A 26,049-nucleotide genomic window follows, 5' to 3' on the forward strand; every position below is an offset into this window, starting at 1 on the left:
TCGAATTTACAGGAGAAAGGACGAGAAGAGAAACTACGGGGTACACTACTGAATCGCAAAACTTTATCAGAGTGAAAGTTGTTTTCAATCTCGAGTGCCATCTAGTGACTAATAGTGGGAACAACACTCAGCGTTTGTATGTGAGATTCAACTTATTTCCATAAGCGTTTGCCAAATATCATGTGTAAGTTGTTTTCAGACCTACAGATAAATTAACTGTTAAACATTGACATCAAAGTAAAAATAATTAACATTAAGATTGCTATTACCTTCCAAACAAAATCTTTATATTTTCTTGTTCCAGCCTCTGCTCTTTTGTAAAACATTACTGCATCAAACATATTTCCCCCCGGGCTAGTATACCCATCATTTATCATTGATATGAATTATTCTTATATGTGGATACACTGAACGATAGACCTAAGGACACATAAGAGGGCAATCATTTGACTTCTTGAGCACTTAACCTTTGCTGTAAAATGTATTTTATATTTAGATGAGTCAGGGGGTGTGTGACACTGCAGTGTTTAAGAAATGTAATCCTCGGGGGTGGGCATAAAGTGAAAAACGTTCCTAGTAAACCCTTCCAGTTGCTCCTTGCTTTCATTTTCCTTCTTGTCCATCACCCTGTGCCACTTGTCTGTCCAGAACACCTGACAATGTCAAGTGTAAACACAGCAGCGATGGATCCTACCAAGATGGGGGTTGGCCGGGCGATTGCTGTGCTGACTTCAGGTGGAGATGCCCAAGGTAAGCTGGAAGTAGGGTCTGGTAGTTCTTTCATTTTCTGCTGGACTTTTACAGACTACTTTATGGGAACCCTGGTACACCCAAGAGTCTAGGGATAGTATGGCGGTATCTGATAGGGTGTATAAAGAAAGCAAAGAGGTGTTAAAAAGCACTTATAGTGTTCAAAAGAAGTAACAACGCAACCAAGCTTGCATGGATTAGATGATTGTGTATTTGAATATAGGGTTTCCCCTATTATTAAATATAAAAATAGCCAGTATTTGTATGGGCAAAGCTAGTTTTAGTCTATCCAGCTGCAAAGAGCAAGTTGTGTTTGAGCAATACTGAAAACGTGGGTATAAGTTAATAAATAAAATGTATTTATTGCGCTTTAAAATTGTATGGTGTTTAAAATAAAAAGAAATGATTTATAAACTGACAGTGGCACATATCTGTTTTCTTGTTTGATTTGCAGAATTGTGGTTGACTAAGTACAACATAGCCTTTAAGCTTTGGCCTGTGCCCTGTCTCCGTTTTCGCAATAGAGAGCTAACTTTAGCACCATTGACCTTCTGCAATCACATAAGGTCATATAAACAACCTTTTCTTATTTCTGCAAACCCTTTGATTTCTTTAATATCCATGAGTTTTATTTAATTTAGGCGGTCATATAGGACCTAACAATTGCATTTAAATAAATAACTCCATAATCCTTGAAAAAATGGTCATATGTGGATAGATACAAGACAAACACAAGATGACAATTATTTGATTTAATAACCCTGCAACCTTTTGCAGTGAAATTCAAGTTGATGTTTATATTTAGATCAGTCCATATTTTCCCAGCTGCTTTTGAAACTAGATACCATGACTTGGTTTTGTACGCATTTGAAACACCTTGAACTTAAGTTCACACCATGCAGTGGAAAAGAGTAGTAAGATGACCTCACGCTCGGTAATAACACAATCTGAAGATGAAGAACTGAGATGTCATGTGAGGGTGGAGTTTACAGCGGACCCTCTCATATTCTAGGGGGCCCAAAATGGGTTATGCTGGGGTTGGGACACTACTAGATGGGGGATGGAGGTGGTGCATACTGAGAAAATGTATACGTTATAATAATCATAAAGTAACTTTGGGTGAAAGTGTCTGCTAAAAGTGTAAATGTGTGTGTTTTGCAGGAATGAATGCAGCTGTGAGGGCGACTGTCAGGGTAGGCCTGTACACTGGAGCTAAAGTCTTCTTCGTGCATGAGGTATGTTATTATATATGATAGTATATTTATAAGAATAATAAGTAGTAGGATGTGAAATGAGAGTGTATATTAGCCTTAACCAGTGCTTGTTGAAGTCTGTTATTAAAGGGGTAGTTCACTCAAAATTAGAAATTCTCTCATTATATTTTCATTTGATGAACTCATAAAATAATATTTCAGTAAATTATGAAAGAATTTACATTTTGGGAGAACTATTGAAATGATATGTCAGTAAATGATAAAAGAATAAAAAAAAATTGGTGAACTACTAAAATAATATTTCAGTAAATGTTGAAAATAAATACATTTTGAGTGAACTATTAAAATATTGTTTCAATAAAATATGAAAGAATTTACATTTTCGAGTGAACTATTAAAATAATATTTCAGTCAATGATAAAAGAATTAGAAAAATTTGGTGAACTATTAAAATAATACTTCAGTAAAGGATGAAATAATTATATTCTTGGATGAACTTTCCCATTAGTGCAAAGAGCATAATAAAAAACTACAGAAAAGAGCCTTATTGTAATTTATAAAAATGTTATGGATGTTAATTGTGCGCAGGGCTATCAGGGATTGGTTGATGGAGGGGATAACATTCGTCCTGCTACCTGGGAGAGTGTGTCCATGATGCTCCAGCTGGTGAACCTACACTTACGGACACTAGATTTGATAAAACTCTGTTTTTTTTTTGACAAAGCATCCTGATTGAGTCTTGTGTTTAAAGGGTGGTACAGTCATTGGCAGTGCCCGATGTATGGATTTCCAGGCCAGGGAGGGGCGTTTGAAAGCTGCCTACAATCTTGTCAAGCTGAGCATCACCAACCTTTGTGTTATCGGTGGTGATGGCAGTTTAACTGGTGCTAACATATTTCGGACCGAATGGAGCGACTTACTGAAAGAACTGGTTGCCAAAGGTAAGAATCTTTTACTACATGAAAATATCAATGTTTGATCCATACCAAAGGGATTCTTAAAGGGATAGTTCACCCAAAAATGAAGGTTCTGTAATTAACTCACCTTCATGTCATTTCAAACCTGTATGACTTTTTTTCTTCTTTTGCTTCTATTCACATACAGGGCGTATTACCAAGGAGGAAGCCAAAAATTCATCTCATCTGAACATTGTTGGCATGGTGGGATCTATCGACAACGACTTCTGCGGAACGGACATGACCATCGGCACAGACTCTGCCCTGCATCGCATTATCGAGGTGGTGGACAGCATCACCACAACGGCACAGAGGTTGTTAACATGAGCACCTAGTCAACATTCAGGGACGTTTAATGAATATTTTCAAATGATGATGCTTTTGCTGTTCTTTATAGCCACCAACGTGCCTTCATCCTGGAGGTCATGGGAAGACATTGTGGGTAGGACTACATACATTTTTGTAAAGATTTCATATGAAAATGTTTTAGAGGTGCTCTGTTTGAGTATTTCACAGACATTGTGCTTGTTTTAGTTACTTAGCTCTGGTTAGTGCTCTTTCCTGTGGTGCCGATTGGGTATTTATACCCGAGATGCCCCCGGATGATGGGTGGGAGGACCATTTGTGCAGAAGACTCACGGAGGTACAAAGTAACAGACAACACACATTAATAAAACATACTGTAGTTTATAATGGTATTCAATCAGTGATATGTCAAATAAAGGAGCATTTCGACATCATAATCATTATGGCATCTGCTCCTAACAGACCAGAAACAGGGGTTCTCGTCTCAATGTGATCATTGTGGCTGAGGGAGCAATCAATAAAGAAGGAAAGCCAATCACCTCTGACCACCTAAGAGAGGTAACTTATCCAAAATTTTATATAATGGTCAGGTACTGACATATTATGGTGCAGTACTTTAGTAAACACACTTTTTGGTACAGTTGGTGACAAAGAGGCTGGGCTTTGATACTCGTGCCACTATCTTGGGTCATGTGCAGAGAGGCGGCACACCCTCAGCGTTTGACAGAGTGCTTGTGAGTTCATCATTTTTCGTTTTCAGTCTTTATATCTGTCTCTCGCTCTGATATTTTTCTTATTATTATGATATTTCTTATTTTTTTATGTTTTCTGTTTTATCAGGGCAGTAGAATGGGGGTGGAGGCCGTGATGGCGTTGCTAGAAGCGACTCCAGAAACCCCTGCCTGTGTGGTCAGTCTGTCTGGAAACCAAGCTGTCAGACTTCCCCTGATGGAGTGTGTGCAAGTGGTGTGTAAACACTTACAGTGATCCTACTGTATGTAGTGATCTTACTTTAAAGGGTCACTCGGGTTCTTTATTTTCGCTGGTGAATGTGTGCAACAAATGATAAAGAGTGTTATTAGGACACTAATACGGCAGGATTCTTTTTTCACGTAAATATAGTTAAAAAATGTTTTTACAATTTATAAAAACATGATTTTTTAAAATATTAAAATACATGTTCGATATAAAAATATATTTTTAATATTAAATAAATAGTTCCCCTAAGAATACAATTATTTATTCTCCCTCATGCCGTTTAAAAACTGTATATGACTCTTATTTAAATGGAACACAAAAGAAGATATTTTGAGTCATACAGGTTTCGAATCACATGAAGGTGAGTAATTGATTATTTTATTTATCTTATGAGTAATTTATGGGTGATTTATTTTCAAATCTCGTGTGCTGTATATAAGGGTCAGACAGACCCTGTATGCCATAAATGTTTTTCTGTTCTTTTCAATACTCTTTTTTTATTTAGACTAAGGACGTCACAGTTGCTATGAAAGAACGACGATTTGATGAAGCTGTGAAACTCAGGGGAAAGTATGTTGAAGAAAAGTCTGCCTGCCTGTTCTTTAACATTTAATTGTTTCGCTTTATGATTTTACATCATGACTCTCTAATAATGCGAAAATATGTCTCTGCAGGAGTTTTGAAAATAACTGGAACACATATAAACTCTTGGCTCATGTGCGGGTCCCAGACACCAAGGTGAGCAGAATCTAACTGAAAAGAATGGAGAATGTTTTTGTAATTATTAATAATAATCAAGTATGCTTTTACTTTGTTCTGTTCATCTCTTTCTTTCTTTAGAGCAACATAAATGTGGCTATTTTGAACGTAGGTGCTCCCTGTGCTGGCATGAACGCTGCTGTGCGTGCGGCTGTCAGGATTGGCATCATCCAGGGCCACAACATGCTTGCGGTTCATGATGGCTTTGAGGGACTGGCAGAGGCAAAGGTAAACAGTTTAATCTGCTTGTGGAAGGGCATTGTTCTATGATTTTACCATTTTGAGCACAGATTTTGCTCATGTCTGTGTTATTTATTGTTAGATTGAGCCGATTACCTGGAACACTGTTGGAGATTGGACAGGAAATGGTGGTTCTGTGTTGGGCACCAAAAGGTATTTGGACTTATGTAAAAAAAGTGGTGGGTCAAGTTTGTTCTGATAAGGTCAACATTTATTAAAAAAGGTCATTTTGGTCATCAAGGTAAGTTTGTTAAAGGTCCAGTGAATGAAATTTCCTCCACCCATATCTCTCTTTTTCGAAGCACACTGGTGGCTAACACAGAACAAAGATGTCGTCACGTTTTCACTTCTTTGCCAAAGGTGATAACGTATTAACGAAATGCGCTCTGTAGAGCAGTTTATCAATTTAGGGCTACTGTAGAAACAACATGGCTAAACCACATAAGTGGACCCGAGGTGTATATAGATAGAAACATTATGTAAGGTCTTTATACACTTCTGAAGACATACAGTAGTTATGTATATTATATTGCATTTCTGTCAATAAAAAATTACACACTGGACCTTTAACTTTTCCATGATGATACATGTGGTGGATTGTACTGCGCTGGGTCGCCACTTGGGTCCAATGTTAAATCTTCTGTACTGTATAAACCAGTCCAGAATCTGTGCTTTAGAATCATGCCTTGATCTTTCTCAAAAAAGATTTCAGCCTCATATGAAAATGTTTCCTTTTCTCTTATGCTTGTGCAGAGTTTTACCTGGAAAGTACTTGGAGGAGATTAGTTTGAATATTGCCAAGTACAATATTCACGCTCTGGTCATCATTGGGGGTTTTGAGGCAAGTGACCACAAATATCATGAAGAAAAGTTATTACTTTTACAAATAATTGTACTTATTTGCACGAATGCATTCAGTAAACATGTTGCATTAAAAGCTGCCATCTTCCTGATCTTCCATGTTCAGGCGTTTTCAGGTGGACTGGAGTTGGTTCAAGGCAGAGAGAAGTATGAAGAGTTGTGTATTCCCATGGTGGTCATTCCAGCCACCGTATCGAACAACGTTCCTGGCTCAGACTTCAGCATTGGAGCCGACACGGCCCTCAACACCATCACCACGGTAAGCCAAATAACAGACACTGGGAAAAAGTCAAGTTGGCCATGTCCTCATACAAGCTTGTATTCCTCCGTAGACTTGTGACAGGATCAAGCAGTCTGCAGCTGGCACTAAGCGACGTGTGTTTATTATTGAGACTATGGGAGGATACTGTGGCTATTTAGCTACGATGGCTGGCCTCGCTGCAGGAGCAGATGCTGCTTATATATATGAAGAGAAATTTGCTATTCGGGACTTGGAGGTAACTAGAAAACACGTATAACATTTGTGGGCTCCAGAGTTAATGAATGTCACAATTGACTGGATTTGTTTGGATTTACCCAATATTTTGTTTTATAGACAAATGTTGAGCATCTTGTTGAGAAGATGAAAACCACAGTTAAGAGAGGATTAATTCTCAGGTTTGACATTTAAATAAAAAAAGAGTTTTAGCTTGATTTGGCTTTAAGATTTTGTTGGACGAAACAACCTGATGATCCTCATCATCATCATATGTTGTAGAAATGAGAGCTGCAATTCTAACTACACCACTGACTTCATCTTTAACCTGTACTCAGAGGAAGGAAAGGGTATATTCGACTGTCGTAAGAACGTCCTCGGCCACATGCAGCAGGTTAGATTATCACAAACCCAGTGAACTCTTTTGATTCACTCGAACTCACATGAATTGACATTTCACATGTTTTTTGTTTTTTAGGGTGGCACCCCTACCCCTTTTGACAGAAACTTTGCCACCAAGATGGGTGCTAAGTCTGTGCTCTGGATAACAGAGAAACTGAAGGGGTGCTATAGACATGGTGAGAGTTCATTAAAGGCTGAGTGTCCGATTTCTCTTACCCGTTGTTGATGTTTAAACCAACAAAACAGACACACGCCTACCCCATCTTTCGCTTTCATCACCAACCTGTGCACCTCACTGCTGATAGGCTACAAGGTTGTTTTGGTACTCGGCCCGACTTTGTCTAAACAAGCGTAATTCGGTAATCGGACACCCCGCCTTTAGGTTCATTGAATTCATTCATTATTATGTTAAATAATTCAGTTATTGTTCATAAGCAAAACCTATTATGAACGTTACTTTATGTACAGGACGAATCTTTGCCAACACTCCAGATTCTGCGTGTGTGTTGGGAATGAGAAAGAGAGGCCTGATGCTACAGCCTTTGGCTGAACTTAAGGGACAAACAGATTTTGAGTAAGAACCAGTGATTCATGATTCATAATCTTGTTTTTGTGAAATAATTAATTACTTTATCACAAAAAAACGTACCCAATGTTAATCTCTCCTCCAAAAATCACCCTTATCTCTTTCTCCAAGGCACCGTATACCAAAGAGCCAGTGGTGGTTGAAGCTGAGGCCTATTATGAAGATCTTGGCCAAGTATAAGATCAATCTGGACACCTCTGAGCATGCTCCGATGGAACATGTCCTCAGTGACAAGCCTCCAGTACGATTTTCTAGAAGTAATGATGAGCAAGAATAATGGACATGTTTTGTCTACACCGCAAATCATTTTGCAAACACGGAATTATTGGTGACTTTGAATGTTTGAAATCTTTTTCGTCTTATTATCTACTTCTAATTATTTATTCACCTATCTCTCTTATGCTTTCTGTAGTTTGTATTAAGAGCATCTGTGGTGACAGGGTAATATTGTACTGTCAAAATCTGAATTAAAATAGTCTTACTATGAAGTATCTTTGTCTGTTTATACGGGACCATATTGCTTTAATGGATAGTTTACCCAAAAATGGTTATCATTTACTTGCACATGTGTCATTTAAAACCTTTATGACTTTTTATGACTTATGAATATTTTGAGTATTGTCTCTGATTTTGTGATCAAACAATGTAATTCAATAGGGGCCTGTGTTGTTAAATTGGCAGCATTCTTCAAAATATCTTCTTACGTGTTCGACAGACTTGCATAGGAAATGAAATGCAAAGATGATTACAAACAGATTTTGCATTAACACAAATTACTGACAAAAACCTTCAATGAATCTCCATTCAAAGGACAATATTCACCACCAGATGTCAGTCTTGAATGTTTCATCCTCGACTTGCTTTGAATAAGCCTATCCGTATATTAATCTTAGTCCATTTACACTTGCACTTACCCTCCAGTTTGTCTTGGTATGAATGCACTGTTTAACTAGGATGCTTTTATAAACTTATAAACAACCCTTGCCTGTTACATTTGCAGTTTTGAGGCTTATTGAATTAAGAAAGACCGTCTAAGTAGCTGTGAAATAAAACAAAAAACATAAAGACACAAAATAAATAAATACATTTACAATGTACGACGAAAACCTTTATTGGAAAAAAACCTTTATTTTGACATGTAGTCGCGCGTCAGCCCTTGCAGTAGCCGGAAGTTGAGCGGATCAACTTCAGAGGGTATCAAGAGGTCGCTGAGGAGTGTGGGACGGTGGCGGTCTGTGTTAATGTCTGCCTAATCATTGGGAGGTGCGTGTCCCCTGTGTCCGTCTCCCGTTTAGGAATGCACCGTATGACATAACTGCTCGTGTAAAACGCGAGGAAGATACTTCAGGAGCGAAATCGCTATTTTCAGCGCTTGCTCTGTCATTTTCGTCCGTCGGTTCACAAACGTTGGAGCTTGCGCCGTAATAGTCGATGCATTGGTAGCTAGCCAGCTTGCTAGCAGGAGAACTAGCCCATTCGGTGGCTGGCCAACCATCTCGAACTCAAAGCTGACGTTACCTTACGCCTAGTAGGTAAACAGGTTTTTCGACCGGACCGTTCAGACGCTCAAGGCTACTGTGCATATCCTGGTGTATTAGCGAACTAATCGATCAGATAAAAGGGCGACTCGTGGGGGGCAGGGAGAGAACGACGGAGGCGCAGTGAGCCAGGAGCGGCCGATGAGTTCAGATCAGGGCGGAGAGCCGCAGCTGCAGGAGGAGGCTGAGCCGGGACCCAAAACCCGTGGGGAGGACGAGATCGCACCCGGGACCGGGGGAGACTCAGGCGTCATGGTAAGTACAGGCCTCTTGGTTCTTAAGCGCCCTCACGCCCCCCTCCCCAACAGGATGATCAGTCTTTGGCCGTTGCCCTTCTTAAAAATAGGGTCATAGTATGATCGCTCGCTATATAAGGCCATCGGTCGGTTTACACTGCGGATCTGCAAGCTTGCAAGCTTTGACATCACCTAAATTACAAGCTGGTCCTGGGGTTGGAGACTCTTCCTGTCGGCAATTGACAGAACGATGCATTAATCTCATAGCTGGCCTACATAGAAAAGCCATCTCGAATCTGCGGCTCAACTTTGCGAGGGACGTCATGTTTGTGGTTTTAAGATAGCTGCCCTCTTCTCCCTCTATCACGTTCAGACGTGCTGTTTGCTGATTATGCTGTCAGGCACGACAGGAGTTTAGCCGGCTAAGTTATTAGCACACATGCTAGCAAAATACACGGATATGGGCAGTTTGTTCAACATTTACCAACGAATTACCTTTTGGTTAAGGGAACCAGATTTTAGGCTACTCCATTCGATAGCAACCCTGGTGTAGTTCATAGGCGTTAATGAAAAATGTATTTAGCGGCCTCGTTTCTTAAGCTTCACGCAGTCATATGACACACATGAGCTGTGCTCAACGAGTTAAATCAACCAGCACAGACGAATCGAAAATCTGGTCTCGATTTGATTTCTATTAAAGCAAACAAAATTGTTTCAGTATGTGTTTGTTTTACGACGAAGTCCTTTTATATGCATTAATTAAACCTTCCATGCTCTTCTGGGTTGGGAGGACCCGCGGCAACTATCAGAGAACGTGTCGGTTTTCGGCCCAAATAATCAATGTTTGATTGACATCGTCCAGAAATACTTGACACGTGCTTTTCGGCAGGTATCGTAAAGGGTCTTTTAGTGTTTGTGTTCGAGTCACCCGAAGCCCAACAGCTGTTTTTGAAAGCGTTTGTATGAAGAATGTGTTTTGTGGCAGGTGGTTGTTCCCAGTGGGCTTGCGATATGACCGTGTTGTCTTTTAATACAGTAAAACAATTACATTGTGTGTTAGAAACCAACAAGGTTTTAGGGTTCTGGAGACTTACACAAAACCATTGGAAAGACATTATTTGATACAAGAAAATGAGATTTCTGTCAGGCCATCGACGTAATGCGAACTTGACTGACGTGCCTCGCGGCTAACAGTGAGTGACGCAAAACGTCGCCTTTGCGGTTCATGTGCGGAAGACACGAGCCCATGTGCTTCTGCTAGCCTAGCTTTGCTTTTGTACTTTTGGAATGAATTGTTTACTAACGCTGGACTAAAACGAAAGCTAAAGTTTGGTCCAGTCTAGCCTGGAGCGGCGTGACCGTGATATACCGCTTTAACAACTTTGCATCACGTCAGTTTAAATAGGGGGAAAGGAAATGCTGTTATTTCTAGAGGTGAGTGGGGAAGTGTCGCATCCCGTGTTCTCTTTTCTTTTTTTTAATAGTCCACGGCGCAAAACCTGCTGTTTTATTCATGAATGGAGTGCATCTGTGGACATGGTATCATTATGTGTGTCGTGGTATGTTTATGGTACTTTAAAATCGTTATTGACTGAAGTGCTGCCAGGTTAAACCAGGTAACTCTTTAGATTTGAGGTTGTTCTTAAGGTGAGGTGACGTGGTGTCAAGGAAACGCATGTTAAGTGGTCTTGTCGGGGTATAATCGCTGTCACTTACCACAAGTAAACAAACCCTAAGGTCATGGCAACAACAGGACTTTGGCTCTTCAATGAGGGACGTCAAGATCCCTAATGTATGTTTTAACAGAGGCCAACATTATTAAACGTCTTCTGTGGATTTACTTTGTGAGTTTTTTTGCAGGTCACTGCTAAAGGAGCTGGTCTAAACCCTAATGCCAAGGTGTGGCAGGAGATCCCTGCAACACAAACTGAGGCTCCTGTAGATGACACTGAGGCTACCCCCTGGTCCCAGAACAACATGGCTGAAGGTGATAGAAATGTCCACCTCTTTTTTACTCTGTTTGTTTATAATTGACCCAACCATGTGTTGAAACAACCCAGAATTTTCTAGTGTAAGATTTTTTTTTAGACTTGTAATTTTGTGTAAAAAAAAAACCTAATCTTAATCACTATATCGAAATCTAAAATTCGCCATATAGCGATTCATTTTCTGTGAATTATTAAAATATTGAGACCGAAGTGTACACCGTGATTTTATTATCTACTTTAAATGTTATATGAAAGGGTAGTATTTATAAAGGTCTTTAAATAGTAGACTATCTGATACGACCTGCAGGTTGTTACATAGCTTAACCTGTTTAATTATCATAATAGGGGAGTATGTTATTCGATTTATTCAGCTGTTTATCTAATTTATTTATTTGAATGTTCACTTGAATACTTCTGAAGGTAAACTATACACGCCAGGTATTCCCACCTCAGAGGACAACAGCATTTCTAGCACTGTTGTGGGTTTGGTGAATGGTATGGACCCACCTGACCAAAGCTTCCCGGTTTGTGAGCAGACTACAGCAACCAGTGGTATGTATCCAAAAATATCACTTGCATTCCTGTTATGATAATATACATTCGGGGGCTATGTACAAGAAATTATACACTTGTACTGTCCAGGGGTTTAACTTAACAAGCATGTATTGGGATTCTCTTGTAACGCACTTACCTTGTAGTGTTATTGCAATGTTTGTACATAGTTGAGTCCAAACTCCCCGAAGAACAGCCTCTCTCTGAGGAGTCTTTGCGTGAGTCTCTCAAAAAAGAACTGGAGTTTTGTTTCTCCAGGTAAGTGCAGTCTTGTAATGCGGTTCAAGCTTTAATTTTAATGTAATTACACGGCACTTTACAGCCACTCTCAACCCATTAACTGCCTTTCTGGTGCTTCTTACATTCTACAGGGAGAACTTATCTAAGGATCTTTACCTAATATCTCAAATGGACAGCGACCAGTTTGTCCCCATTTGGACTATTGCCAGCATGGAAGGAATCAAAGTCCTCACAACTGACATGGACCTCATCTTGGATGTGCTGAGATGTAAGCGTTTCATTTATGTTTTTGTTCTTGTATTCTTTGTCATGGAGGCATTTCTTTGATGGCACTGTTTGCTTTTGAACCCTTTCTATAGCATCTCCTATGGTCCAAGTCGACGAGAAGGGCGATAAAGTGCGGCCAAATCACAAGCGTTGCATCATCATCCTGCGAGAAGTCCCGGAAACAACCCCCGTTGAGGTAATAGTTATTGTCAAGATGTTTCCCCTACCATTGCCTTCGGGGCGGGCCCCGCCCCTCCAACAGCGCCCCCGCCGACCCCGCTCACAGTCGAGTTTACTTTATTTTCTAAATAGCTCCGGATCAAAAGAGAAGAGCATTGAAGGTTACCTTTCCTACAGAACATGTCTATACCTTGTTCTTTTATTAGACAAACTAAATAGCATTATGGTATTTATCTTATATATACGGCAACATGTCATTTCTGTCTCTAGGTTTAAAATTCTCCTCTGCTCTCCGTATCGAGTTCCACCCCAATGCGCATGCACACACAGACACGTGCGCTCATTTACACAGGTTAGCACACTCCCACCAGGAAAATATGTCGCGTCAACCACCTGAGAAGCAAGCAGATAAATATATTTGCGGTTTTAAATGCTCCCAGGGTGATGAAAATGGCAACATTTGCTCTCTTGCAAAGAGTCTAAATACAGAAAAGACTCATGCCCTGCCTCTGACAAGCAATGGCAGTCCTGTCCAGTCACCATCGCATGACAGGTTTTTACCCAGCTTGGCTTTTTCCATCCGCATCACGAGACTGCATGAACCATTCAAAACAGAACTATCAGACTATTTATGTTGTTAAAATTGAGAAGCGCATGCGTCTACATAACTTAAGATGTACACATCACGCTCACTCAGGGACATTTATGTTGATTATATTTTGCCAATATCGTTTAGTATCGTTATCTTGCCCCCAACGCGCTTCATTTGAACCCTTTCCGCTCCGGGAACGCTGCTTCTCCTGCCAAAGACGCGTCATATATAAAGACCTGCAGACACCAAGAGCAGGTTAATAAATGGACACTTTTACTGTAACTCTTAAGTAAACGAAATGCAGCAGTAAGTAATAAAGTATTTTTAGCTGTGAGTCAGTTTACTGTTTGCTATATAGGTTTGTAACATATTATAAACAAAAATGTCTTGTTAGTAACATTGTAAGTACTTCTGCTCATGATACATTCATTTCATTTTGTTGTCAGTAGATTCTTTAAATATTAAAAAAGGGCCACTAGGACTTCGCTTTAGCACCAGAGCCTACAAGGCATTTTCTCAGTTACCAGGCCTTGCTATGTTTCATACGTACTGTGGATATCAGAATATAAAATAAATGGCCTCATAAAACATTACATGTTAACTTATTATATTCATATTCGACTGGGCTTAATTAAATAAATATTATTTTAAAAGGTATTGTCCAGACCTCTGTCCCCCCAAAGCTGTAAACCTAGGGGAAACACTGCACTCTACACTCACAGTATTGTTGAAATCTTTAACATGAATGTTTTTTTTTTTGTACCAGGAAGTGGAAGCCTTGTTTAAGAATGACAACTGTCCTAAAGTTATAAGTGTGGAATTTGCACATAACAACAACTGGTACATTACATTCCAATCGGACACGGATGCTCAGCAGGTAGGAACATCTGTTTTAAATCACTTTACTGGCGGATAAAAGAAATGCCTTTGAATTCAATCTGATTGTGTGTGTTTTTACCTTACAGGCATACAGATATTTACGGGAAGAAGTAAAGATATTTCAGGGAAAACCAATCATGGTGCGTTCTTGAGTTTTATGACAATGTTTAGCATTAAAGGTGCACTCAGTGTTTAATTTGGACTGCAAGATAAAAGTAACCCCAAAAAAGTAGCATCTAGATGTTAATGTGATCCTAACATTAGCCCATGAAGTTTGCATATGACTTTGTGAGATTTTAGCAAAGTAACTTGACTGAGTTCACCTTAAAGTACTTATTCTATTTGTGCGTAAGATGATTTGTTGTGACATCATTTAAATTTTGGTTTTCTTTATCATCAGGCCAGAATAAAAGCCATCAACACATTCTTTGCTAAGAATGGTTACCGCAGCCTGGACTGCAGTGTGTACCCTCAGCAATCTCCCACACAGTCCCAATACACCTCTCCTCTCTTTATGCAACCTGTTTACAGCCCCCAGCAGCAGTACCCACTTTATGGCATCGTACCTCCTACCTGGACGCCATCTCCTACTCCGTACTTTGAGACTCCTCTGGTGAGTCTCGTTGTAAGGTTAACGAGTGTCAATAATTGGTTTGCTATAAAATGGCCTATAATTTTGACATTCATTCAATGAGCAAGTGTTCTTATCCTGAGGGAATTGCAAATTATTACTAATGCAGGCAATCCAACAGAAGCTCAATCACATAGATCTGATTATATTAGGAGTGGCACATTGCAGGATTTCAAAATAAGAGTTCCTTTGGTATATGTTTGAGATTTTATAAGAGGTAAACTTAAGATGCTTTGTTCCCACAGGCACCTTTTCCCAACAGTGGTTTCGTCAATGGATTTGGCTCATCTGGACACTACAAAACTGGCTCAAATTCTCTCAACCTTAGTCGTCCCTTCAGCAGGAACCGGTAGGTCAAGCTGGGAGCTTTCTTTTTGCTCTTTGATAGGTCTTTTTCTGGTGTTTATTTTTACCATTTACCGATGTAAGTTTTTAACTTACATTCAAGAACAAAGTAAAGTTAGTGTGAGAATCTAGGTCACAGTAGATCACTTGGATTTTTTTTTTCTTACTGTTCCCACAGTGTTCCACTCTATTCAAGAAAGAATGTAATAAATGCCTTCAGGTACATCTTTAAAACTTAAAAATCATATCAACTTGATCATCAATCCATTCTTACCGCCCTCCCAGACATTGAAGTTAATAGCTTTGGTGTCCTGCAACGGGAATTCTGGTTGACTAACAAAAAGGTGTATGGGCCAAGGAAATTAATATGGTGATCAGCGATCAATAATCGAGTATTATATTATGGGATTGTTGGGGATGTACGGCCTCTTACTTGACTAATGGCCTTTTACATTTTATAGTAAACTAACCTTTTTTATTTAAGAAACATCAGTTGTCTGGGTCATATTTGAAACTTAAATCATTGTGCGAACAGATTTAATGGATCTCCTCCAGCTCCTCCATGTTTAATTCCATCTGATGAAAGTTAAGTATTTGATTGTTTTGAGGTGTCTTAACAATTGAGAACCGAAAAGTAACCGAAAAAACACTTCAGGATATTGGTTCCCATACTTTGACGCATATGATAGGAGGACAATAGGACAGAGCATTTCCATTGTTGTAAAAAAGAAGTGTGAGTGAAACAAACCGTTGTTGAACTTTCTATACTGGATAATGTAATAACTTATCCACGTGAGTCAACCACAAAAAACACAGAACCCATCAATTAAACTTAATAAATGCATGTTCTTCCTAAACTGAGATTAATCACAATTAAATAGTATAATAATTGACAGAACTAAAATCAGTGAAAATAAACCCCAGGATATATGTTATGTTCTCACTGCCAGGAGAAAGTGAAGTGATCTTAAAAGCCAGAATTTGCCTGTTTCTCTGTTCATTTCCGTTGGTCCATTGCATGCTGCCTGAAAGATCATCTCATATATCCACACAGTCCTTGTTAAACAGAAATCTTTAACGGGAGATACTTTTGCAAACACGCTGATCTCACTGATACTATTTTGATTTGTGTAGGAACCACGTAAAGCCTCAGACGAGGGCTAATGATGGACTGTCTTCCACGGTGTCCCCGGTGGCTCTTGTGGACGGACTTTCTGGCCTGCACAGTCCACAGCTTTCCAACAGCAGTGGGCCGGTTCTACAATCCACTGAGCTTAACTCTTTCCCACAACTATCTTCCAACGAGCCAACGGATGACGGTACCTTGGGACGTGGCAGGTTTGTTTTGTTTTGTTCGTTTTTTAAATGATAAAAAACAGATGTATTACTGACTTTTTTGTGGACTCCGCCTGCTAAATCTGCAAATGAAACTAGGATAAAAAAAAGTATTACAACGTTATACACTTCCTGTTGATTCATTAAGATGGCACATTTGTGGAATATCTTCTGAATAATTAAACATTGGTTTCAGGAGAACAACATACAGAGGCACTCGAAGGCGGCGAGAGGATGATCGCACAACAGTAATGCAGTCATATAGTTTTTCTTCAGTTTACATATCGCTTTTTAGTTGTGCCTTTTTAAAGTTTTATATCTTATTTCTTCAGAGACCCCTTCCTCTGTCTCAAGTAAAGGCCCCGACCCCCAAGTTTGATCTGGCTGCCTCCAACTTCCCTCCACTGCCAGGCTGCTCTGCCAGTCCGCAGGGGGAGCCTGTATTGGAGAACCGCCTCTCTGATGTTGTACGAGGCCTGAATAGGGACAAGGTTAGTTTGGAGCTTATGATACATGTTTTTTGCATTGGATTTCAATTAGTTCATTGCTTTTTCCTTTTTTCTTTTAGCAACAGGATTCAAACAAAGAGTCCACTGTGAGTCCCACAGGCCCAGCCACGGAGGAAACGGTCTCTAGGTCCACCCAGCCTGTGGTCAAGACGACTGCACACATCCCTGACCCTGTGACCTCAAAGTAAGCTTTTGCTACATTCTGCAGGTTAACCATATGGTGTCATTCAAATTCAACTAGCAGTAAACGGAAATTTGCAGCTCGCCCCATTAGGGCCTTATTGTTTTATAATTGTGTTTTGGCTTGATCTCTGTTACCCGTACGCCTTAGCTCGAACCACCTGGAAAAGAAACTGGAAAAGACTGATCCTCCTGTCAATAAGGAGGTAACTGCGACTCCTGTTACTCCTGTTCCCGTCACAACGGTGACGCCCACCCCCTCCCAAATAGCACCTGGCCCGAAGCTTCAGCCCAGCTCAGCCACTCCTGCAGCCCCCCAGTCTAACACTGCCCCCTCCAGTACCCCATCACTGGTGAGTTATAGATCCTCACATACTGTCAAATATATTTAGACAAGCCAAGTAAAGATGGTATTTGACCTTCTTTGAGAGCAGTCACGTAGAGTGCAGTGCATGTGCATTAACAAATGAACATTTTTTTTAACTTTTTTTTACCTGTTTTTCATCAGGAACCTCGCAAGCTCAGTTACGCTGAAGTATGTCAGCGACCACCTAAGGACCCCCCTCCTCCAGCAGCCACTACCAGCCCCAACAATGCAACCGCACATCCTCTTAGGGAGCTGCGTGTCAACAAGGCGGAGGAGCAGCCCTCCAGCTCTGCACCTAAACAGGAACGGCCTCAGGAAACAGGGGGCAACTGCAAGGCCAAGGAGGGCCGGCCGGCCCGTGACCCCCAGGGCTTTTCTCGCAGCAACGGACCCCCCAGAGCCAACACAGGGGGATTTAAGCAACGAGAGCAGCAGAGACGCCCTCCATTCGGCCATCGCAGTTCCCCACAGGGAGGTTCCAGACACACTGGAAAAGAGCAGAACATCCCACCCATATCGCCAAAGTAAAGACTATGAAAAGAAATCCTTAATGTATGAATATTTACACACACATATAAAATATATATGTAAATATATATATATATATATATATAAATATATATATATATAAAGAGATGAAATATGATATATAAATCAAAATTTAAAAAGGTATTCACCTCTCCTGCCTGGAGCACTTCCAGAGGAAAAGTCTCATGAAGTGACAATGCACAGACTGGGGTATCCAGGCAAACGGGCTTCAGAAATCGGAAGCTGTACATGCTTGCTGAAAGACGCCATCAAATAGGAAAATAAACATTTTACGCTTCTAACTTGACAATGTCCCTTCAGAATGTAAATCCACGTTTTTTGTTTTTCTTGAAAGGAGGATGGTCTCTCGGCTTCTTTGGGGGAAGGTAAAAAAGTGGGCGGTCTAATGACCCCGTTGACGAGATTGATTGGTTGTCTGCAAAGAGCATATGCACTAAGAAATGGAACATGCATAAAATATATGTCATGTACCTATACAAAGATATCACTTTGACATGCAACGATTCATCTTTTTTTTGCTTTTGTTTTGGTTGCTTCGGTTGCAATGGCAGGACACTGGGGTGGTTTGGCGGTGTAAAAGAATCCTAGTTTGGAAGAATGTGGTTTGCCGTAGAGTTGATTTAGTTTTGGGAAATAGATCCCAAATAGATTGTGATGCGTGCTTGAGTGGATAGTTTTGCAAGTAGCTTAAAGGGGTTGACAGTAAGGTTTGGAGTTTTGCATTAGTTTGCGTGACACTGTAATTCTGTATGCTGTCGGAGCGCTCTCATAAAAAAAAAAAAAACATTACACGCAGGATCAAGATCAGCTTAGGAACCTTTTTAATGATTCTAAAATAAAGCCTGCTGTCACTTCATAAAGTTAAAGCGTGCCAGTTATGATCCTTACATGTCACTGATTTGTTGATGGGTGATTTTCTTTTTTTATAGTTAGAGTAACCAACAGCCTGTGAATGATTATTTTTAACAGTCAGGTACATAGGCACTCGGATTCTTGGTCATCTCAGATTTGTCTGTTTATTTTATGTATATTGTCCTCCCTGAACTGCTCTTGAGCATGCTCCAATATCCTGAAAATCAGGCCGTTTCCTACGTTTACAGCATGGTGATGGTTTGGGCTGATGCAAGGCTTGTGCTTTCTTTTGGAGAGTTTTCTTTATATGTCAGTTTAAGACTGTTTATGGATGGGGAGCACTGGATAGATTGGGTCAAGGAAGGCTAAAGCTTAGCTTGTTCAGTTCTATTTGTTATTGATGACCCTGAAACTGTTGGAATGACAAAATATGGTTACCACTGTTATATCAGAACTTGCTGTATTTGTTTCTAAATTAGGGCTTATTCAGCGCATCTGTTTTGTTGGGCCTTTGGTCATTTCGAAAGAAGAATCTGCAGTAGAAGTCTGTGTTATTTTTAAAGGTGATTCATGATGTTTTGGTCATGCTCATATTTATGGCTTAGAGTGGATTCTCTGGCTCAGGATGACAAATTTCATTTCACTTTCCATTCCCGTTAGTTACAGCACCGTCACACTTTTATATGAACTTCCAATTTGGCAATGCTTTAATAATGTACATACCAGGGACAGTCATTTCACGCCATTTTGTAGTTATAAGGTGACGAGGTTCGTAGGAGAATTGAATGTTATGCGCTCTGTGTCCCCTGAATGTGTCCTGGTGAATTGTAATACAATTTCCTTACTTCAGCTATCACGTTTCTTCCCTAAAGAGTGTTTTGAATGTAGGATAAATCTGGGGGAGAAGACCTAGTAATGATTTGAACAAGGTTTCTTATAGGTCTGCCATGGTAACGCAATTGTCTTTATTGCTTTGCCGAAGCGTTGTGAGCTGCGTATTGATTCTGATAGGATGGCATGGGTTTGGCTAATTAGGAATTGACAGTTCAGTTGATAGATGGTACATGACAGTGACTGAGCTATGCGAAAACCATTATCTGGAGGAATGCGAGAAGCCGGAACGTGTTCACTACAAAAGAAAGTGCTGTGATGAATTGGTGCTGTTATTTGAACGTTTAATCAGGAGGATACAGTATTGCTGATAAATTCTTTGTAAGTATTGCTTTTAAAAATGGATTTTAATTTATTTTAATTCTGCTGTCCATCCCCCACACAACCCATGTCCTTGTTATTGTTATCATGATTATGTACAATAAGACGTTGGGAGAAAAATCATAGATTTACCATATTTGTGTTTTTTTTTTTTTTGAGATTTCAGCCGAGAAAATACTTGATGCATTTACTAGAAGCTTAGTAATGCGCTAAATAACAAATCACTGGGGCTTTTTTGTTTGTTTTCATTAATGAATATGAGCAGCTAGTGGTTTAGCATAATGAAATGCACTAACTTGTTTAAAAAAAACCTTATTGTTATGTAATGTGAAATTATACTAGGAGCATAAGGTAATGATATTGATGTTGACAGGCTTGCAAAAATGCAAAAAAAAAGCAAATTTCACTTTAATATTTGGGTTATTACTGTTCATTGATTTAGGGGTTGGTGTGGCAAAGGGAATTATTATATAACAATGGATTGAAGTGTATGAGACACTAAATTCTAGCTGTCTGCATAAAATGTCACAAAAAATAAATAAATTATTTTGTTTTGGCCTTACAGTTTTGGCTGGTTCATTTGCTGCATTAATTGTTGTTGTCAAACTGCACTCTTTTCCATTTTAAACTGATTGGTTAAAGATTTTGTGTCAATAGACATTGGGTTTACTGTCTAATTTCTCTAAAGGGCTTTTATATGATCTTTTTAAATTCAGTTTCTGCAAATGTAGGAATTAAGGGAGGAATTTGAAAGTTAACATTTCCAGATCATGTTCTTGGATATATTTTCTTTAAAATCTTAGACTATGATTACTTTCTAGGAGGGCCTCATGGTTGAAGTTTTATTAGAATCACAAGCTGTATAAGACTGGCAAGTGCATACATTGTTGGGATAAATAAGATCTCAGATAAACTTGTTAACCAATGCCCATTTAAAGGGATACTTCCAAAAATGTAATCCCATTCATTATTTACTCGCCTTCATGTTGTTCCAAATCTGAATAAATGTTTTTGTTCTGATGAACGGAGTGAAAGATATTTGGAAGAATGCTTACAACCAAACAGATCTTGCCCCCCTTTTGACTCCCATAGTAGGAACATTTACTTTATCATTTTTTGTTCTGTTGAACACAAAAGAAGACATTTTGATGAATGTATGACAGCATTCTGGGCCACTTTTGAAAACCGGTAACCTTCCTACTATGGTAGTCCATGGGGGGCAACATCTGTCTGGTTATATGCATTCTTCCAAATATCTTTCTCTGTGAACATTAACATTTCCAGATCATATTCTTGGATATATTCTCTTTTAAATCTCAGACTATGATTACTCTCTAAAAGGGCCTAATGGTTAAATATTTATTAGTATCACAAACTGTAAAAGACTTACAAGTGCATGCAGTGTTGGGCAAAAAAGATCTCTGATAAACAAATGCTCATTTAAAGGGATACTTCCTCCAAAAAAGAAACACACCTCCGAGTTGTTCCAAATCTGAATAAACGTCTTTGTTCTCACGAACCCAGTGAAATTTGGACGAATGCTTATAACCGAGCAGATCTCCCCCCCCCCCCCCCCCCATTGACTCCCTTAATAGGAACTTTAACTATATTTTGTTCTGTTGAACCCTAAAGACATTTTGATGAATGTATGACAGCAAACATTTCTGGGGCACTTTTGACTACCATTGTATGGTTGTCAATGGGGGGCAAAATCTGTCAAGTTTTAAGCATTCTTCCAAATATCTTTCTCTGTGAAAGTTAAAATTACAATTTTACGGTAACTTAGTGTTAACTCGGGACACGTCACAGAACTTATAACATTTTAGAATAACAGGACAAAATGTCAGAACAGTGACATTCATTCACAGGCCCTCAGTACGGTGCTCATCATGCCTATATTTGGCATTGACAGTATGGTATGTGAAGAATGGTCTTTCACACATACAGAAGCGGATACTAATAATAGCAGTATTTCAAGTCAAGCCGAGCCACACGACGAATGTGTTTCGTCGATGAAAACAGACCGGTAAAGGTGATTTTAACCCGCAAACATGTCCTCGTTTATCATAGATCACTTCCTCTCATGACGTCACCGTGTTTGTGTTTAGCAGGCACTCGCGCGTTAGCTTCAAGCAGCAGCTGTTTTCGCTTTGTGGAGGTAACGTAACTGTTTTACAAACTATTCGTTCATGATCACTTATTTCACATATATGCTTTTGTTTTATTCTCGTGATATTGAGTTAAAAAAAATCCAGAGGTAAGAAAATGTTATTTCACGTTCTGTGTGTTGAAACTAGCTTCAAGCGGCTAATTTGACGTTACTCCTGTAACAAAGGAGAACAGCAAGCGATAAACAAAAATACAACACTGTCTTTTTTGACAACCATCAATTTGCAACTAGTGACAAGTTGCTACCTAGAACCCCGCCGTATTTCGTGTTTCATATGCTTGTTAAAGCTGTAACTGATCTGTTATTATGCGAGCTTTTGTTGACAGCAAGAAGCAATGACAGTGTATTTGCGTCATTTATGTGCGTTAACATGACGCGTGGATGTTCGTTCCATGTTCATCAGATGTTGCATGTAAAATAACCTTTATAAGCATTATGTTGGTACGTTGGCTTTCACGGCTAACCCAGATCACTGTATTCTTTGATATTAACTGAGGGGTATGTAAAATGTCTGATGCCTTGTCTAAACAATACATTGATTAAAGCGATGGGAACAAATACGTGGCAGACAGAGTATGCACACACCCATTGGAATAAATAAGCAATTATCTCATCAATGGTATTTAGCACAACAAAAGAGTCCTAACAGAAAAATGTTGCATTTGCTTTTTTTCAGTCTATTAATAGATTTTGTGTGTTTTTAATTTCGTGTCTGATTACAGCCATCTCATCTCGGTGTGGCATCACCCGTTCCGGGTGAAATGTCCTTTAGTTCCATATGAGCTCTACTATGTGGTACATCATGCAGAGTATTCAGAGCAAATACTCGCTGTCGGAAAGGCTCATTCGAACAATAGCAGCCATTCGTTCTTTTCCACATGATAATGTGGAAGACCTTATACGTAGGGTGAGTTGTGCTGCTGCAGTTTTGACAATTGTCTTACATTGTAAAAAAATTGGTGTTTTTAAGCCTATTTTTCATTCCAAAGGGGGCGGATGTGAACAGGATGCATGGCACATTGAAGCCCCTGCATTGTGCCTGCATGGTGGCCGACGCTGACTGTGTGGAGCTCTTGCTGGAGAAAGGTGCAGAGGTACAACATGCAAGACACCAAATTTTGACACCGGGGTAATCTGGGTTGTTCCGATGGTATTCTGGGTCCTTTTTAGATTGTTGCCTATTGGTCATAGTGAAAAACCATACAATAAGTTGTGATTTCAAGTAAACCAAAGATAACAATGCTTAGGCCTCAATGGGCGTACATGTTAAACACGTCACATAATTTTTTAATTGCTTGGCAGTAACTTCGACAACATATTGCTTTCCCACACAGGTAAATGCCTTGGATGGCTACAACCGCACCGCGCTCCATTATGCAGCAGAGAAGGATGAGGGTTGTGTGGAGCTCTTATTAGAATACGGGGCCCAGCCTGATGCACTAGATGGCAACAAGGATACCCCACTGCATTGGGCTGCCTTCAAAGATAACCCTGAATGTGTACGGGCACTTTTGGAGAGCGGCGCCAGCCCCAATGTCCGTGATTACAATAACGACACACCCCTCAGTTGGGCGGCCATGAAGGGCAACCTGGAGAGCGTGCGTGTGTTGCTGGAGTATGGAGCTCAAGTCCATGTGGTCAACTTAAAAGGCCAGACGCCAATATCACGACTGGTGGCGTTGCTGGCTCGTGGTCTGGGAACAGAGCAAGAGGAAGAGTGCCTGGAGCTGCTTTGCCGTGCCGCCGGGAGGTTCGAGATCCGCAGGGCCGATGGCTCCTTACCACGTGAGCTCAGTAAAGATCCTCAGTTACTGGCTCGACTGTCTAGCCTGGTGGCTCAGCCGCCTTCGTTACGGGCCCTGGCACGGTGCGCTGTGCGTAGTAGCCTTGGAGTGCAATACCTCCCCAGTGCGGTGAAACAGCTCCCCTTACCAGAATCAGTGAAAGAATATGTGCTTCTCAGGGACTGAGGGCAGGGTAGGTGGGGGAGTGAGAAGACTGATATGGGAGGTAGATGTTTTTGTGTATGTGAACATGTGATTGTAATCTGTTGTAATCAGACTGCAATCTGAAGTGTGTATGTCTATATACATTGAGTGAATAAGTGAGGAAGTTGCCTGTGTTTTTGCTGTAATGTCATTGAACAAATTCAGGGTTGTGACATAATTATATGATTTGAAACAGAAAATCCAGATTTAGTAGGAAAGTTACAGTACACTAGTACCACCAAAATGTCATTATCACATCCATTGAACTCATTCAATTTGTATCACAAGGTTAAACTATGTGAAATCCTCAAATTGCAAAAACGAAAATAATTAAGAAATATTATTGACCAGTCAATCATATGAACACTTAACACTTTAACGTTGCACTTAAGTTATAATCCTATATTACATTTGATTTTTAATCACCATTTTTTATGTATGCAGTAGGATTTTATTTTTAAAAGATAGTTATTCTTTGTTACGTTTTTAAGTCAAATAACTTCTGTTATATCATTTTATGAAGTTTCCCAACCATCGAAAATAAATCCATCTTGAAAGACTGGGAAACACATAAAGTATTGAGTGCACAAAACAACTTTAAATGTCTATTGCTGTTTACTAGTCACTTTCATAAGCTATTTAATCATAAAGGGTTCACATGAATACTTCTTTTTACTAAATGATTTGGTTTGTTGGAGTGTATTATGCATCTTTTATTTTGGTGCTTATGGTTGCTGTGCTTCTAAGTTTGAGACACAATAGTGGGAATTAATGGAATAAAAATAACAAAATTTTACAGCTATCTTCTGTGTCAGCTTTGAGATATTGTTTTAGCTTGTCTAAGTCTTTAACCTGGGGTTGTCATATTACCGTGATCTTTATTAATTCTTGCAGATTCTTTAAATCAAGATCAATACTTGTGAAAACACACAAGATTTTCTTTGCAGGACTGTTTCTATTTCTGTTTCTATTGCTTAAGAAACGATGCAGTGCTTACATCTAAACTAGTTTTATGTATGCAGACTATGTAAAAACCTCCATGCATTGTTAAAATGTATTTGCTGCAAGTATTTTCCCAAACCAAACAAACCCTTTTTGTTATTAAAGTGACCATTAATGGACCAAATTAACCATTTGTCATTACACGTAACCCCCCCCAGCTATGTTAGTGTAATTTCAACAATTGGCCAGTGGAGGGAGCAGGAATACTACACGATAAAAACTAAATGATGCAGAATTATGATGTTGTCCATATAGGAATTTTTGTAACCGATTTGGTCACAAAAGGAGAAAACTGCTTTTTAGAAAGTAAAGAAGAAAACAATAAATGTATATGTACTTAAACCCTCAAAATAAACAAATCTCATGAGGCCATTAAAAGCTAATGCTATAATTTACTGATTTTTCCTCTGTGCTTCAAAAAGGTACGTTGCATTTACTGTGTTATTTAGATTTTATGATCACTCTCCAGGGCCATGTTTGAATTTGTTTTCTGAATATAAAATTGACTAATGGGAAATGATCATATTTTCACTGTTAAGAAATATTTTCAGTTCATTTCTTTAGTAAGTAACGTTACATTTTGTGTTTCCCCTATGCTTTATTTAAAGCACAGGATGTCCTCTTTAAGTGAATGTAAATCAGTCAGGAAGGAAGCCACAGTGTGACTGAATAAAGGCTGAATTTCAAAGGAACCTTCTGAATATTATTGCCTTAGTATAAAACTTTACACAGATTATACACATAACATGTATGTACAGATATATAGGCCTAGATGATACAGGAAATCCAGTGTTTTACGGTCGATAGCTTAGAACTGGTAAATGCTCTGCCTAGGAGGAAAAAATAAGTAGTTAGAGGACTTTTTATTAACCAGTCTTAAGAAGCACGGTAACATTTAAGATAAAAGCCA

The 26,049-nt window shown here is 39.4% G+C and overlaps 3 protein-coding genes across 5 annotated transcripts; all 3 read left to right on the forward strand.

The window, feature by feature from the left end:
• The first annotated feature begins 195 nt into the window (after nt 1-195).
• Nucleotides 196-8,009, forward strand: pfkma (phosphofructokinase, muscle a). The gene is made up of 22 exons (XM_056733447.1): nt 196-750; nt 1,912-1,985; nt 2,553-2,630; nt 2,716-2,905; nt 3,069-3,234; nt 3,318-3,362; nt 3,455-3,563; nt 3,689-3,784; nt 3,868-3,960; nt 4,067-4,192; nt 4,710-4,774; nt 4,879-4,942; nt 5,045-5,191; nt 5,286-5,356; nt 5,957-6,044; nt 6,171-6,323; nt 6,397-6,561; nt 6,660-6,721; nt 6,822-6,933; nt 7,018-7,117; nt 7,410-7,515; nt 7,639-8,009. The coding sequence occupies exons 1-22, from the start codon at nt 660-662 to the stop codon at nt 7,802-7,804; spliced, it is 2,367 nt and encodes a 788-aa protein (XP_056589425.1). The 5' UTR covers nt 196-659; the 3' UTR covers nt 7,805-8,009.
• A 722-nt stretch (nt 8,010-8,731) lies between these two features.
• On the forward strand, nt 8,732-20,543 carry LOC130409256 (la-related protein 4). 3 transcript variants are annotated; one of them, XM_056733117.1, is made up of 17 exons: nt 8,732-9,320; nt 11,162-11,288; nt 11,710-11,841; nt 12,012-12,099; nt 12,213-12,349; nt 12,441-12,544; nt 13,887-13,997; nt 14,086-14,139; nt 14,400-14,612; nt 14,876-14,979; nt 15,154-15,195; nt 16,110-16,313; nt 16,507-16,558; nt 16,643-16,801; nt 16,879-17,003; nt 17,151-17,352; nt 17,508-20,543. In XM_056733117.1, exons 1-17 carry the CDS (start codon nt 9,207-9,209, stop codon nt 17,892-17,894), a joined length of 2,355 nt encoding a protein of 784 aa, XP_056589095.1. In that variant the 5' UTR covers nt 8,732-9,206; the 3' UTR covers nt 17,895-20,543. The 3 variants fall into 3 exon arrangements, with proteins under 3 accessions (XP_056589095.1, XP_056589097.1, XP_056589098.1); XM_056733120.1 differs by lacking the exon at nt 8,732-9,320 and adding an exon at nt 10,412-10,735; XM_056733119.1 differs by lacking the exon at nt 15,154-15,195.
• A 1,434-nt stretch (nt 20,544-21,977) lies between these two features.
• asb8 (ankyrin repeat and SOCS box containing 8) lies at nt 21,978-24,939 on the forward strand. Its single transcript, XM_056734031.1, has 4 exons — nt 21,978-22,137; nt 22,872-23,056; nt 23,139-23,243; nt 23,484-24,939. The coding sequence occupies exons 2-4, from the start codon at nt 22,928-22,930 to the stop codon at nt 24,117-24,119; spliced, it is 870 nt and encodes a 289-aa protein (XP_056590009.1). The 5' UTR covers nt 21,978-22,137; nt 22,872-22,927; the 3' UTR covers nt 24,120-24,939.
• Nucleotides 24,940-26,049: the final 1,110 nt, after the last annotated feature.

Source organism: Triplophysa dalaica, chromosome 20, assembly GCF_015846415.1.
Source record: "Triplophysa dalaica isolate WHDGS20190420 chromosome 20, ASM1584641v1, whole genome shotgun sequence".
Classification (NCBI taxonomy): domain Eukaryota; kingdom Metazoa; phylum Chordata; class Actinopteri; order Cypriniformes; family Nemacheilidae; genus Triplophysa; species Triplophysa dalaica.

Excerpts from the sequence above, each read along its gene's own strand:
- pfkma (XM_056733447.1), top strand. The coding sequence starts at position 660 with ATGTCAAGTGTAAACACAGCAGCGATGGATCCTACCAAGATGGGGGTT. Across the intron at positions 4,193-4,709 it reads TGATGGAGTGTGTGCAAGTG|ACTAAGGACGTCACAGTTGC; the intron begins GTGTGTAAACAC and ends TTTTTTATTTAG. Across the intron at positions 6,722-6,821 it reads AAGAGAGGATTAATTCTCAG|AAATGAGAGCTGCAATTCTA; the intron begins GTTTGACATTTA and ends CATATGTTGTAG.
- LOC130409256 (XM_056733117.1), top strand. The coding sequence starts at position 9,207 with ATGAGTTCAGATCAGGGCGGAGAGCCGCAGCTGCAGGAGGAGGCTGAG. Across the intron at positions 14,980-15,153 it reads CGTCCCTTCAGCAGGAACCG|TGTTCCACTCTATTCAAGAA; the intron begins GTAGGTCAAGCT and ends CTGTTCCCACAG. Across the intron at positions 16,559-16,642 it reads GAGAGGATGATCGCACAACA|AGACCCCTTCCTCTGTCTCA; the intron begins GTAATGCAGTCA and ends TTATTTCTTCAG.
- asb8 (XM_056734031.1), top strand. The coding sequence starts at position 22,928 with ATGAGCTCTACTATGTGGTACATCATGCAGAGTATTCAGAGCAAATAC. Across the intron at positions 23,057-23,138 it reads TGGAAGACCTTATACGTAGG|GGGGCGGATGTGAACAGGAT; the intron begins GTGAGTTGTGCT and ends TTCATTCCAAAG. Across the intron at positions 23,244-23,483 it reads TGCTGGAGAAAGGTGCAGAG|GTAAATGCCTTGGATGGCTA; the intron begins GTACAACATGCA and ends TTTCCCACACAG.